Consider the following 16107-nt stretch of genomic DNA (forward strand, 5'->3'; position numbering starts at 1 on the left):
TGGTTGTTTAGACTGTGCTAGAGAAGTTTATTAACAGATATTGTTAGTAAAAACTGTAATTCCTCTTGTTTTTCTCTCAGTGTCTGCGTCATGTTGTAAGTCTTGGAAAAACACCAGCAACATTACCACCTGAAAGTGTGTCTTGTAATCCAGCAGTTTTCAATATCTTATCAAGGTCTACCAGGAATCCTAATAATTTCGGCTTACGTAGTTTTGCAGAAGTTGCCAGTGAACCACCAATCCATCAGACACAAGATTCTTCAGGTAGTATCAGTCAATCCATTACAAGTGCTCCTTTAAGTCTGAATAATATCCAAAATGTTATTGGTGCAACTGAAGATGATGTAGTGATGTCTGGAGGCGAAGATGAAGATGATGATTATAACAGTGACATTGATGTGAATCAAGATAGCCAACAAGCACATAATCATGCTGAAACTGTACAGGCTGGTACCATTGTATCCGGAGCATCAATTTCCATGGCTATTTTGGAATCTTCTCTTGAGTGTGAAAAGGTGCCAGTTACAAATGATGCTAATACAGCTCGTACTGAAGCTAGCTCTGTAACTCCTAGTGTGTTTCTTCCTGACTTCATGTTGAATATGGTAAGTTGATTCTTTTCTTCTGATGATTATATATCAGTCCTTATAATATTGATAAGTCTATAATATATTTTAACAGATTACTTGAAGGTATATTTCGAATTATTTAAAACTTCTCGAAAACCAACTATTTCAATTTTAATTCCCTCTTCGTAAATCCATGTTGATGAAAGTTTTGTGAAATTTAAAACAATCCCTTGGTAATTTTAGTGACGAATTCCTATTTTAGATAGACTAAGAATCTAAAAGCGAAAATATGTACCAATATCGTAGCAAATACATGAAAGCCTACTTATATGTCATATTCACTTTTAAAAAGTTTGTGGTAACTCCGGGTGGGTTATTTTATCAAAGATTTTACTGTAATAAAAATCAAAAGTATAAGCTCTCCTTGATCCTCTGTTGGTGTCCTTGTGGCGTATCTGAATTGACTCATTTGTATATGTACACTGGAATGTCATTTGTTATTCTACAACTTCAGGAAGGCTAAATTCAATTTAGTCTTAACATTTCCTTGCCTACCTTAATACAACAAGTATTATCTGTCTCAATTATATATCATACTGTTCTCTGTAATGGCGCATTCTGGTATAAAAATCCAATCTAAAAGCAAATCGCATAACCTTATGGGCTAACCAAACTAACTGTTCACATACCACCACATCCTGAAATGCTTAATAATCAAACATTGTATCAAGTTGGAAGAAAAAAACCTCAACCAAGACTCAAATATATGTACAGCTAAATATAACCCTTTACTGTGGGAAAGAATAAACCAGATCCCAGTGGAGGAAGAAATCAGGAAGAAGCGCTGGAAGTGGATAGGACACACATTGAGGAAAGCACCCAACTGCGTCACAAGACAAGCCCTCACATAGAATCCTCAACGCCAAAGGAAAAGAGAAAGGCTAAAAACACATTACGCCGGGAAATGGAGATTGACATGAGAAAAATGAGCAAGAATTGGATGGAACTAGAAAAGAAGGCCTAGGACAGAGTGGGTTGGAGAATGCTGGTCGGCGGCCTATGCTCCATTAGGAGTAACAGGCGTAAGTAAATATAACCCTTGTTAATCTAGAGGGGAGTCCTTAATCTACTCAGCATTAAGGGTTTGTCTTGCCGGTGAAGTGCTAACGGAACTGAGCATCCATTTTCACTAAATCATCGTTAATTTCCTAGTTGTTTAATGTAGACAATAATATTACAATGTGAAATTGGTTTTTTCAATGACTAAGTTTTGAAATTTATCGGTAAATATCACTGGTAAGCGCGTCTGAATTCTCATATTTCCTATCATTTCACTGATTAAATATTGTTAACCCAACTGGTTTGTCAACTGAATTGTCACTTATATATATAGTTTTTAAAAACTTGTCGTTTTCCACTATGAGTAATTCAATCTTCACCTTTTATTATCATTTTGTTTCTAGTGTAAATTTCTTGAGAAACTTTTACCATTCGGATCTCATACTACTGAAGCAATGTGCCCACAATTTGTTAGTCAAGGTGGACTACAAGCTTTATGTGATTTAATTCGTATGCCTGGTTTACCGTATGATTTTCCAGTGTCTGCTACTTGTGCATCATTGTGTAAAATTTTCGAAGACTTAGCGAATTCGGTTAATTTAACCGATGTAACTAAACCTTTGTTTCAGGTAAGACATTTATATATAGTTACTCTTTTTTTATTACCATCCCATGTGTTATTGTCAACCCATTTACTAGGCACATATTCGTACGCTTAGTTTATAATTACAATTTCTGTGTATAAGACCCAATCTGTTAACCAAAACTGAAGTAGATAAATCTTATCGATTGACAATCGAATACCTTAATCACTGAGGTCATCGCTCCTATCGTATTGCAAAAAACTGTTTTGATGTGATTTTATAAATTTGATCAATCTTAACTGATATAATTAAACTTTTTTTCTTTTATTTTGGTAAGTGTTTTTTTCTTTCTCTTCAATTCTAGTTTTATTGCCACGCTTCTTATTTTAACCCAGTTTACATTTATTTAGTTGTTTAGTTACTATGATTGATTATAACAACTGTTTTCTTTTCTTTTTCTTTTTGCATAACCAAAATATTTTTTTATTTTAATGAAGAAATAAATTAAGTACAGTATATAATATGAAAGTAAATCACATGTTAATTTATCTATACTCAAATGGAATTATTGAATTGTACTTAGTATTAATTCTAGTCGTAATCATGCCTCATATACAATATATATATATATATATATATATATATATATACATATGATGAATTGCCTATAATTATGGAAAATACTTTTCTTGCTTCAGTTAACAATCAAACGATTCACATTATTATTATTTACTACGTCATTTATTCACTCTCTTTTATTCCCACTCTGTCTATCCTTATTTTTCGACTTATACAGCAGCTCGCCTATGGTGGAAATTCGGCTCTATCTAAACGTTCTCGAGTAGAGACGTTATCAGATATAGCTCAGAATAGAAGCCAGTGGCGATCCTGCTGTAACCTTCTTTTACTTTTTTTATAAAAAGGGGTTGCTTCTTCCTTAACCGAATGATCTCTTCTGATTGTACGTTTCTGTCTCCCCCATTATTATTATTATTACACTACCTTATACTAATCTGTTCGTTATCGTTCTTTTTTTTTACGCTCCTTACCTTTTTTTCCTTCTCTTGAAATCCTCGTTGTTTTGTGTGGCGCATATATATTTTGTGCCCTCTTGTACCAATATTTATGTGTTCAAATATTATATATATATATATACGTGGTTTTGAAAATATAAACGTGACTTTCCAGTAATTGTCCATATTCATTTACTGTAGTATTTTATGTGTAACGGTTTGAGGCAGAATAGATTTCTACAATTTAACTCATTCATCATGTGCTTAGCAATGAATCACACTTTAAGTATAAGGAGTAATAATATTAAACGGTTACTCAAATCGAACTAGGTGGAGAGGGGTTCGAACTATGACGTTGGTAAATGAACTACTATATCACTAGTGCCATGAGTATTGCAATCTTTTCTTACAATGTACAAAAATTTGAACAGTTAGCTAGAATGTCTAATTATTAAACTTTTCATAAACGATTAATCGATATAATGATGTGTTAAAGCAAACAAAAACAGATAATTTGTTGAAACATCTAGATGACAGGAACAGGTAGTCTAGATATTCAAGCACCTTTATTGTTATTACTTTTGATAATTTGTTGCTGACTACTTGGCCATACTTTCAGTCATTTAGTATGGCTGGCTTGTAACTAAATACATAAACGTTTTAGGTTAGTTAACTATAGATGAAAATTAAGTGGTAGCGTAGATACTACTTATCTACTATTGATATTCTTTTACATTTTCGTACTAATACAATGTAATTAATTCACAAGTTTTTAGAAACATGATAATTATTGTAATTGTAACAGACAAGATTGTAAGGATAAAAATATTATATTTGCTACTTTAATATGATTTTTGAGTCATCTTTCTATTTTCTATCCATAAAGAATAATTTCGTTGTATTATTTTAATAATTGTTCAAATTATTGAGTTGTTTTGTAAATCATGGAAATAGAAAATAAGGTGAACATATTATATTTTGCGAATCTCTGTTTTCTTTACTTTACTTACACCTGTTACTCCTAATGGAACATTCTCCAACCCACTCTATTTTGGACCTTCTTTTCTAGTTCCATCCGATTCTTGTTCATTTTTCTCATGCCTATCTCCATTTCCCGGCGTAATGCGTTCTTTGGTCTTCCTCTTTTCCTTTGGCATTGAGGATTCCATGTGGGGGCTTGTCTTGTGACACAGTTCGGTGCTTTTCTCAATGTGTGTCCTATGCTATCTCCCTTTTCAAATACTTCATAATAAATGTACTGTACTTGATCAGTTTTGAATATTCTTCTATTTGTTAGTAGTCGCTTGAAATAGGAATAGGGTAAATGTAAATGTGTATAATGCACATAGCGTTAAATTAGTTTATATTCCTTAAACCCATGTGACATTTCTTCTTCCCAAATCTGAAGTTAGTTACTCATTAAATATATTAAATGATCGTTTCCATTTTATGCCACAAAATGACTGAATTTTAGAAACAGTGGCTACGGGACTTTGATTTAATGTATAATTGGCATTTTATCCACCGTGTAATTTAAAGGTTTTATAGGTATCATTACCAAGATTTGATTTGATAATTTCGAATAAATCGAGCATTGAGTAGATTGTTATAAGTAACTAATATATTTGTAATATCCCAATGAATAGAAAGGTTTTATGTTTAATTTCCGTTTGAGCCTTGTTTGTACATCGCTGAAAAGTCTAAAATTAGACTGAAATATTGCTTCAATAATTCGTGTTTTTCGGTAATCTTACAACTCATAGCAATATGTGATCTAACCCAAATTATACAAATAACTACTAAAAACTCCCAATGTATAAACACTATTTTGACAACTGGTTTCGTTGTTGAATCAAAGAAGACTGGTAACTTTTCTCATGATTTTATCAATGATAATCATATTGCTGTATTTTCCTGCACATCATTCCACTGGTTATTTCTAAGTAAAGCTTGATATTTCGAGCTAACAATTACCTATAACTTCTAAAAAATGTATAAAAGGTTAATATCGTTGTCAATATAATCGTCATCTTGCTAAATATATTTTTTCATCTAGTGCTTGGAATCTTCATTGGATAGACTATCTGTTTTACACACTTCTAACTATCCAATGAGTTCCATACTCTTACGTGAATATTTGTCTGGTGAACGAGAAGTGTTGCATGAATTGGTGACAATCGCTTCAGTAGTTTGCATTTTAGTACAAATGATTGAGCATATTAAATCAGAAATTCGTATGTCATTGGCCAGTAGTTGGTTATCTCAGAACTGTTTGAAAACATTGGGGTAAGTTAAAAGAAGTTTTTAAAAACTACTTCATCGAAATTGATGTGTTGTTTCATCTAAAATTTTACCAATTAGGATGAATTTGTTCGCTAATGACACTTAGTTTTCCAACTAACCTGGATTTTTTTGTTTTAGTTTTGTCTCTGAGCTCGGTAGTTTAGTCGTATTTTAAACCTAACTTTCTTCAGTTAACAAGTCTTCACTTTGAATTGTAATCTCACATTTCAGATTTACATTTTACATTTATGTCTACAATGTTCATACAAGTTTCCCTTGTTCACTTAATGTTAGTTCATATATCAACTCATTTTCAGTCGTCAACTTATATCTTGGGACAATTTTTATTTGGTACTCATACCCCACACCATATTAGATCAGCGAGTGGCCATTAACCAAATAAAAATAAAGCGGTCGAAATAACTATCAGTTTCAGTTGAAAGTTAAACATACAGTTTGAAAAATCAAAGTCAAAAATGTAAATTTCTGTTAAAACCCATGTTGTGGTGTAAGGTTATGCATGAATGCATCAGGAAAACTATAACCCATTTTAAATGTCACTTTAAATTTCCTACTATTGATTATTTTGCCCTATAAAGTATCAACTGAATGCTTGGAGATTTAGACATGACTTAAATCAGCAGTCAATGGACTAATATTATGTTCTCTGCACCTAGTCAAAATATTCCTATCCTTAGCATCATAACATATTATGGTAATTAGTAGACTTACATTCTCAATACTGTCAACCTCATCAATCATTTTAAGCTTCATCACATCCCATAATGAGTCCAATGACCTATCATTCTTGAAGGGATAGGAGAAGAAACTAAAAGCTATCCACTCATTGATTAAATCTATTTGTTAATTTAGATTTGTTTATATGGTGTTTTACAGTGATATATGTTGAGAATCGTAGGTACTAAATTTATCTCATTAAATAGATTTCTGTTTCTCATTTTTATAGGCGTTTATATTTAGGAGTTTCTTGGGAAGCTGGAATCCTCTTAAAAGTTCTTTTTGGCGACAAAGACATAAATGAATCTGATATGTTGAATGGATTAAAAATACCTCAACATTTACTTAGTAGTTCTTCTAAATCATCCGATTCAAATTCTACTGTTCCAAATAGAGTTATAAACATTCCATCAGAACCAATGCCACAATTTGTAGAGGCTCTGCACATGTATTCTCTTATTACTCAATCGATTTCCCCTACTACCGATGGTCAATCTGCTTTCATATCTAAACATCCAGGTTTGCTATTATTATTATTATTATTATTATTATTATTATTATTATTATTATTATTATTATTATTATTATTATTATTATTATTATTATTATTATTATTATTATTATTATTATTATTATTATTATTATTATTATTATTATTATTATTATTATTATTATTATTATTATTATTATTATTATTATTATTATTATTATTATTATTATTATTATTATTATTATTATTATTATTATTATTATTATTATTATTATTATTATTATTATTATTATTATTATTATTATTATTATTATTATTATTATTATTATTATTATTATTATTATTATTATTATTATTATTATTATTATTATTATTATTATTATTATTATTATTATTATTATTATTATTATTATTATTATTATTATTATTATTATTATTATTATTATTATTATTATTATTATTATTATTATTATTATTATTATTATTATTATTATTATTATTATTATTATTATTATTATTATTATTATTATTATTATTATTATTATTATTATTATTATTATTATTATTATTATTATTATTATTATTATTATTATTATTATTATTATTATTATTATTATTATTATTATTATTATTATTATTATTATTATTATTATTATTATTATTATTATTATTATTATTATTACCACATTTTAATGTTATGCTGCTCAGGTGTTAAATAAGTAACTTATATTCCACGAGTTTGATTATTATACAATCTTGGAATAGCATCGTTTTTAAATATTCAGAAAATGGTTCTATGATCGTTATCTATTTATATTTCAGAACTTGTCAAACCGTTGAATCGAATACTGCATGTAACGGCATTTCTTATTAATTCTGTCACGGAACTATTTATTGCTCTTGGGAGATTTTTCTCAAATCGCACACAAATTAACTACAGACGTCGTCGAACCACATTATTTCCTAATGAATTAATTCCAAATGAAATGAAATCACGTGCACTGGCTCAAGTTGTAGATGTACTTTCCATCATGTATACATGGGAACCAGCTTCCACTAATCGTAATCACAAAGCAACTGCATCTTTAAACTATGCTATTCGTTATGCGTCAGTTCGACTAACTAACCTTCTACTTCATGATTCAGTTCAAAGGAATTCAGATCTAGGAATGATTAATGCATTCTTCAGGCTGAATGGAATAACTCTTTATTTTGGGTAAGTACATATGTTATTTGAATATTGATTTATTTTAAATAAAAATCAATCTCACCATAATGAAAACGAGCGGAAATGAATGAACACTGTAGAGTCAAGTTTAGTCCTTGCTGACAGTCGTCATAAATGGGAATATCTGAGTGTCGGTCTCTGATAATGATTACCCTCATAGTCATAGACTTATAATCAAAGCTCGGTTATAGTCTACACGAATATGACGAACGAAATGTTTGTATATAAAAAACAGAATGATTTCGAAAAAAGGAAGCGTTTAGATGATTCAACTGTTCCGTATGCGGAAAGGCGGAGGGACTATAATTAGTGGACGAGCCAATCACAAGCGATTGAGCGATCTAAACGTCACGGCGACTATTTCAGTATCCAGTACACATGTACGATCGGTTTACGGTGGATTTCAAAGAAGTTATAGTTGAGCGGCTACAATAGATGGGATTAATAATAAGCTCCGATATCTGTAATTGCGGTGTTCCCATGATTCCTGAACAGTGTGCAGACTATCGCCACAATGTTGTATTTCGATTTGATGTATGGTTAAGGAAAAAATCTGTAAGAAAAGGGCTTTTTTACTCGAGTTTAACACATTTCTCATTCATAAATATTCCCCCACACATAATGAAATTTATTTCCATTCAACTCCAATCTTTAAAAAAAGCCACTACCCAATATAAACTTTGTTACGGGACAGAAAATTCTCACTAATATAATAAAGAATAATAAGCACATGTGAATTAAAATAAACGAGATCAAATAATTAAGAAATCAGTTATAACGGAATAAAACGTTATCCAGCGTTTGCCATTTATTTTTAAAACATATTTTTCAAAGATTTAATGCTCTTTATTACATAGTCTAATTTGTAACTTTAATTAAAGCAATTCTTTTTTTGTGTACACATTACAGGTTATTTCGTCAGCTGATCAGTTTTGATCTAGATGATCCAACTATACGAAGTACGTTGAGTTTTGTAAAAAAAAACAACAGGATAATGACTTCATTAAAATCTTAATTACTTCACTACATATTTTCACCTTGTTCATTTATTCATGTTTATAATTGAATTTCGAACACAAATCAAAAAGAATTTTCTATTCATTGATCATGGTTTTACAGTCGATGTAACTTGATTGCATTTATTCCAAATATCGAAGTATCATTTTTCTACGTATATTTCAAACGATTTACATAAGTTCACAGAAGCAATTTAGTAACCAATAAAATGTTTGCTACCTACCTCAATGATTTGTTGAAGCGATAACTCAGTGGTTAAAGCATTCAACTTCCAACCACCTGTTCGCTCGTCCGAACCTCACTTTAACTACTATGAGGTTTGGGAAACCGCATAGTATTACTAGACTTCACACGCTTATATTGTAGCTCAAAACTAAGGACACTAATCTGTATCTGGCAAATTAGTTGAATAACAATGATGTATTCTAAGAATATTGATGAATCTAACTGAAAGAAGGATACCGTATAGGAATGGACGGTTTATGGTATTCAAGTGTTTCATGATCGTACATATAGTAATTGAAAGTCAATGGGTAATTAGTTGAACAATAAACAACCTACTCTGTTAAACTACGTCATCAACCAATTATGTGTCGGTATTACATTTACCAATTGGTAATATTATATCAGTGGTGAGGATTAACACGTTATTTATACCTTATATTTAGTAACAAATTTATGCACTACATCACATGTTTCTATATGTTTCATACTCAACAATAATTTTAATTATGTTGAATTTTAGAACCGTTATCAATTGTATTAGAAGAGTGGCTTGTATGTGCAGATCGTATGAGCAATGCAAGTTTTTGTGCTCCACCTAATTCAGATACTAATCGAACAACTGACACTGAAGCAAATACAATGAACGTGAAGAAGATAACTGCACGTGTTCATCAATGTATGATACCTGCACTGGCACAATTGTGTTCTCGAACAGATTTGCAGGTAGTGTCGTATTCATGTAATTGTTTTTATTGTTTAGAATATGATTCTAATGAAACAATCTGTTTGTTATCACAGAATGAATTTATTTTAAAATAAACAGTAATCAGCTGTGTTTCTTTATGTACACTCATGAATACTGTCCTATTACTGTGTAGCTGACAGAAACCCACTACTAGCAATTTTCTTTCTCACTACATAAATTGCGCCTTTTCAGTGATGTTAAAAATTACATTTCCAAAAGTATATATTCATCATTTACAGGTTTGCACCTTTTTCATATTGGTTAACTTGTCAGATAAAAATATTCTGATCCAGTTTTTCGGAATTAGACGTTAGGTTGGCATGGATCCTCAGTATGAGACTAATCCAAGAATACAGTTTCGTCGTTCTGTTACCAGTCGACACTTGTGTACGATTCCATATTGCAACAGTTTCCTAACTATCTTTTAAATAAATACTTGTGCTAATCTTTAGTAGGTTCCTTCCGGGATTTTGTTTCGCTTGCGTTGGATACAATCCAACTCACTAATCAAAACTATTGAATTAGTCGTTCCGGAACTATTATCTTATTAGACAGCTATGATACTGGTTAGTACTGAAGTTTGTAACGTTGTAGTTATTGATGTCACCGTTCCGTTAACTTTTCGTTCTACAATTTTTGTATATTATTTCAGTTAATAAAATTCTGCATTGTATAATTTTCTGTATTGTCATAAAGAATATAGAACTTATTTTCTACCATATTTATACCTACTTATTTCAGTTATGCCTCCAGACCCAAATTTATTGATATGTAGCTTCCAATTGTTTATCTTATCGTTTACTTAAACTATAATTCTATTGTTGTTAGGATTTGCTCAGTCGTAAAGCTGTTGAACATTTACTCAGTATGTTGGTCACCATTGTGCCATACATTTTCAATCCTGAAAATAAACAACGTTTAATCAAGTCTGACGAGTCCACCAATGCTATTCATTCATCAGGTGTAAGTATGCATATTCATGTCGATTTTTTTTAGTCTTTCATAGGAATTATTTGTTGTGTTTTATATCTGTTCTTTAAAATCTTATATATTTGTTAAACTATCGAAAGTTGTGCTTAGTCATGTACACTTGTTTTTCAAAGACATTTTATTTAGAAGATACACTACGGTATAATTTCGACAAAGGGTGGGATATAATATAGTTTAATACTTTGGTTAAATGTAGAAAAAACACACCAAATTATCCTTAATCTACTGTCATTTATTAGTGTAATACTTCCCATTCTTAAACCTCATAAATACCAAAACATGTTTATAAAAATGCTCTAATATACTTGTAACATGAAGATATTTGTGTGTAATTGCCCTTAAGACTTCCACCAGATGAGTCGTCGTAAAATAATGAATGCTAATCCAATACATTTATCGTTCACTTTATGGAACCATCGACTGAATTGAACGTTTATTTCTCGAAATATAACCTAATGATAATAAATTCTCACAATCAGATCTTATGAACATATTAGTATTATCTCATTTGATAAATTTTTTTAAATACACTTTGACAAACCTAATGATAAATATCTGTGATTCTTTTACAGTTTTATTAATCCTAGGTTTTAGTGTTCAATGGTTTCAGGATATGTCTTTTAACCAATAGGCTACATACATTCCGACTATCGAATAACGTTTCTATACCTTGTGCTTTTAAGCACAGTACGTAAGCTAGATTTCTTCAGTCAAAACTTAGATTTCTTGTGTTGCTTTGTGTTTTAATTCATTTCAACATTCAATAATGTTACGTCCCGATAAACATAATGAGTGGTAACTTTTGAAATCCATTATGGACCAATACTATATGTATATTTTTATCGTATAATTGTTATGTAACTAAACTATTCATATCCGTGTCCCTCTTATTATGAGCTTTATTTTGACCTATGAACTATTATTATACGATTTACCATTCTTGAATTATACCCTGTCTATTAATTACTACCTCCCTCATCCACAGCCACATCTGTCTAATTCTTGTACAAATGTTGTTTCATATTTTTTGGTACGATGTGGTCTGTTTGGTTTGTATATAAACCCGGTATGTTTGAAATAAATGATTCATATTGCAGAGGCTGAGACTGGTGTTCCTGGCTTAACAGGCTGGGCTAGGCAGGAAGAAGGACGGATAAGAACTCTAGATTGCTCGTACGGTTTTTATGCGTCACTGGTCCGATCGATAATCCACTGCTCTTTAATTGGCGGTATCGTTACGTTAAACATTAGCAGGGCGCACAAACCAAAAGTTCTAACAAATAAAAAGTTTTGCTAATCGAATTATCACAAGTTAACTAGTCATGCATAAATATTTATATATATTTCAGTAATTTTTGACAAGTGTACAAGATAATTAAATTGTTTGTCATTCACTTCACTTCAGTTAAAACTGTTCAAATTCCCGTAACTCCTCACCTCATTTTCCAAATATTTTTTTTACGATAATCGTTTGCATAGTTTGTTTACTTATTATAAAATTGTATAATAGAATGCTCTGGAATTTGTTAAGTATATTCTTGATTAAGATTGGTCTGCTTCATGATATACATATTTGTTCTATGATCTAATTTGTTGAAGACTGAGATCTTCCATCACTCTTCAGTATTACACCTCTTTGTTAATTTCTATTTCATCTAAAAATTGTTTATAGATTCATTTCTATTTCTTTATATTAAATAGTGGGATAAGACTGTAGACGGACGTACAAATAATCTACCATCTACTGACAATCTTATCGAAATAAACCCTAGTACACATCATCAACCTATCCAACCTTCTATGCTACAAGAAGCTCCAAATATACTTATCAGCAGTTCCACTAGATTAGATGAGCCACAGATTGCACCTACTGAATCACCGTTGGAAGGAACAGATATTTCTTCACAGGTAACGTGTATCTTTGGTTATTTTAACGATTGTTAATTTATTCATACGTTCCAGTATACAGTAATCTTTTATATTATAGCTATTGGAGTGCTGTGTTCAGATTTTCTATGTAGTGAACCAATCGGAAGCAACTAAGTGAGGTCACCGGATGTCAGTCTCTAGTGCCCTGAAGGACAAATGCATATCATTGGTTAAGAAATGGATTGACTTTCTGGGGGTTAGATCTATATTTATATAAATGAATATGCATTTTATTCGGTAGTCCAATAGACTTTCTCTTTCACTCTTGTTTTTTCACTCAAGTAGTTAATCTGACGGGTTAGCTCGTAGCACTTTGTATACCATTATCAGACCAGGAACAACACCCATCCTGGCATTGCTGACATTATTTGAGCGTTTGAACCCGTTGATCTTAATTGAAAAGATAATATACTCCAGTCTTTCATCAATCAGTCATCTAGCCTATTTATATGTGTAGTGAACGAAGACTTGGTGCGGATAACCAATTAATTGTTTATTGCCAAATCAGTGCCTTCGTAAAATCTGTAAACCGTTAATGAAATACATCATCTGCACATCTTCCATCAGTTGTCTTACACAAGCTTCATCGTTCCTTCATTCCTGTTGTTATTATAATTACTTTTGTTTACATTCCTGTTGTCTTCAACTCGATCTTCTCAATCTTCTGCTGATAAGCATTCCACTTTTGATCGGTATTACATACATAAGTAGCATACACCACATATATTTATGTATCCATTTACAGAGAATTCTACTATTTTAGTCCATAAATAAGACTTTGTGTAATCACTTGTTGGAATTCCTACGCAACGAACCTATTATTTTTGAAAAAAATAGCTCCATGTTGTGTTTACGTATATATACCAATATATATGTATGTGGGGTTACGTGTACATTTAGGACTAATCATCCTGTGTGTTATAGATCTCAGCATACGTTCTGAGATGCTTTCATTACTATTATTATTATTATTATCATTATTATTATTATTATTTAAGTATTGATGACGGACGTCTAACTTTTATTGTAAAATATATTGTTGAAAAATATCACAATTGATGTGGAGACATATTAAAAACTCGGTAGAACCATGTTCTCAGATTAACTGACTGAAGAGATCACTCACTATTTCAAACCTACTGGGTATTTTTCTTTTTCTTTTCGTCATGTCGACTTTCAGTTGTTGTCATGTTCTTCATTTTAACCCTCTCTTTTGACCTATTTTTATCCTCCTCATTCAATTAATTATTACGTTTCATCTATATATAATTCAAGAAAATTTATGATCAAATTGTGTTCGTTTTTCTGTCCAAATAGGTTAAAGACAAACTAAAATATATTTTGTCCCTTCAGTAGAGGTTTTGTTTTAAGGAAGCTAACCATTAATATTGGTTATACTTCATGAAAAGTACCATTTGTTCGTATTACTTATTCCTACCGTAAAACTAGGTTTAAATACTAAGTGGTAACTACGGTCCTCTGAGGTTTTACAATATGGAACCACTAATTATTGTTTAGTCATTTCGGGAAATTAAAATTTTTGTTATGGAAAAAATTTCCGTTTTCACAAACTTTATCTACTGCAATTACGCAGGATCCGTCTGCTACACCAATTTCGGTTGATCAAGCAATGAGTCAATCAAATGCAGTTGATAATCCACCATTCAATATGTATTTCGATGTTGATACAATCCCGCCAGATAATGTGATACGTGATCATGAAGCCCTTCGTTTAATGGAAGAAATGGGTTTTGCTCGTGATTTAGCTATTGTCGCTTTAGAGGTATGTAACGATACGTTAATACATTGTTCACAAAATAGAAAATAGCTTTTTTTTTCGTGTTTAATTTATGCTTCCTACTGATCAGTCTATCTACCTGGTCAAGTGTACCATTCTCTTCATTATCATCGAATATTATATTTGTGTGTGCTGGGAACACTGTTCGGGCACCCGAACCGAAGCAGTTAATTTTCTAGTCTTTGACTTAAAGGTCTGATGTACAAAGTGGTGGTCTAACGTCAGGAGATTCAGTCCGCTGATAGCCAGTGGCCAAAGTAAGTTCATACGTACCATCAAGTTCCTGGAGTTCATGTACACTATTGATTTGGTATCAGTATTTCTAAATTATCTCAGGTGAAACTACGTATCCACCACCCCAGTTTAAGCTCCAAACGTTCACTTTTCATCCGCTCACCTTCCTAAAAACGTCCCTGGATTGAAAAGTCAGTGAGTAGAACTTCAGTCACAGTATTTATAAATGCGTGGTCACCGTCAGTTCTATTATAACATTCGGGGAGGGGATCATACTTATTTCGCTGCCCAGTTGTACCAGTATATGTGTTTAATATATAAATAATAGTAGAACTATCTAGTATTTTCTATCTAAATGCATTTTTCTTCCATTTCCAAAGCAAACTGGTTGGAATGCTAATGAAGCTGTAAATCTTGTAATAGCAACTTCTCCACATGATCTCATGCAAAATGCCAATCCCTCCTTTATCTCTGGGTTACGAAGAGGTAGAACATCACGTAGAGCTCAACGTAGACGTACACTTGGAGCTGGTCATGGAGCTAATGAATCCAGTCCATTAATAACTAATGTCGATAATTCACAATTCCAAACTGATGTTTATGAACATGTAACAGAATTTATTGATAATGTAAGAATTTTTATTACTTTAATTCATAGTTGGAATCATCTTTGTATTTTCGGAAAATTTCTAAATATTATAATGTTAATAAAGGAAGTAAAATTTTTGTTTATGGTAAATGTTGTACTGATCAATTTACGAATGTTGTCATGCTTATTCTTAATGTACAAATATTCTTAACTGATGTAACATTAGACAAATAGTCCTAAATTTTTATTTGTTATTTCCATATGTTAACGTCACCTGGATCTGCACACGTATCTTGTTTCCTGTTGCACACGGTCTTTAAGTTTTGTATTTATGACAAGATTGCATAGCTCGTGATTTATCGACTGCGTACATGAAAAAATCAGCGTGCATAAAGTTCACAATCCGATGTAGGTCCTTAAATGATTAGGTTCACTCTACCGAGTTATCTCAAGAAGATAAAATTGGATCAAACAGCATATTATTTCCTAGGTTACATCCAATGTTATTATGTATGGTGAATTTTAATTTTTGTCTGTAGTTCATATTCACACGATTATTCCACCTGCTTTTTAAATAATCTCATTTTGTTTCCGGCTTAAACTGAGTTTTATTCCT

General features: G+C 31.2%; 1 protein-coding gene across 2 annotated transcripts in view; it reads left to right on the plus strand.

Annotated features, from left to right (window-relative positions):
• The window catches only part of HUWE1 (E3 ubiquitin-protein ligase huwe1), a 56056-nt gene that overhangs the window by 8674 nt on the left and 31275 nt on the right, over positions 1-16107 (plus strand). Inside the window, exons 10-20 of one of the 2 annotated variants that reach the window (XM_051213898.1) lie at positions 81-605; positions 2033-2257; positions 5282-5511; positions 6476-6765; positions 7559-7952; positions 8874-8923; positions 9727-9929; positions 10780-10914; positions 12643-12849; positions 14465-14653; positions 15283-15531. In XM_051213898.1, the coding sequence (XP_051069918.1) occupies positions 81-605; positions 2033-2257; positions 5282-5511; positions 6476-6765; positions 7559-7952; positions 8874-8923; positions 9727-9929; positions 10780-10914; positions 12643-12849; positions 14465-14653; positions 15283-15531 (2697 nt within the window). Of the gene's footprint in view, positions 1-80; positions 606-2032; positions 2646-5281; positions 5512-6475; positions 6766-7558; positions 7953-8873; positions 8924-9726; positions 9930-10779; positions 10915-12642; positions 12850-14464; positions 14654-15282; positions 15532-16107 lie in introns of those variants that run through there. The other variant, XM_051213899.1, reaches the window with a different exon arrangement.

The sequence above is a fragment of the Schistosoma haematobium genome, chromosome 3, assembly GCF_000699445.3.
Source record: "Schistosoma haematobium chromosome 3, whole genome shotgun sequence".
Taxonomy (NCBI): Eukaryota; Metazoa; Platyhelminthes; class Trematoda; order Strigeidida; family Schistosomatidae; genus Schistosoma; species Schistosoma haematobium.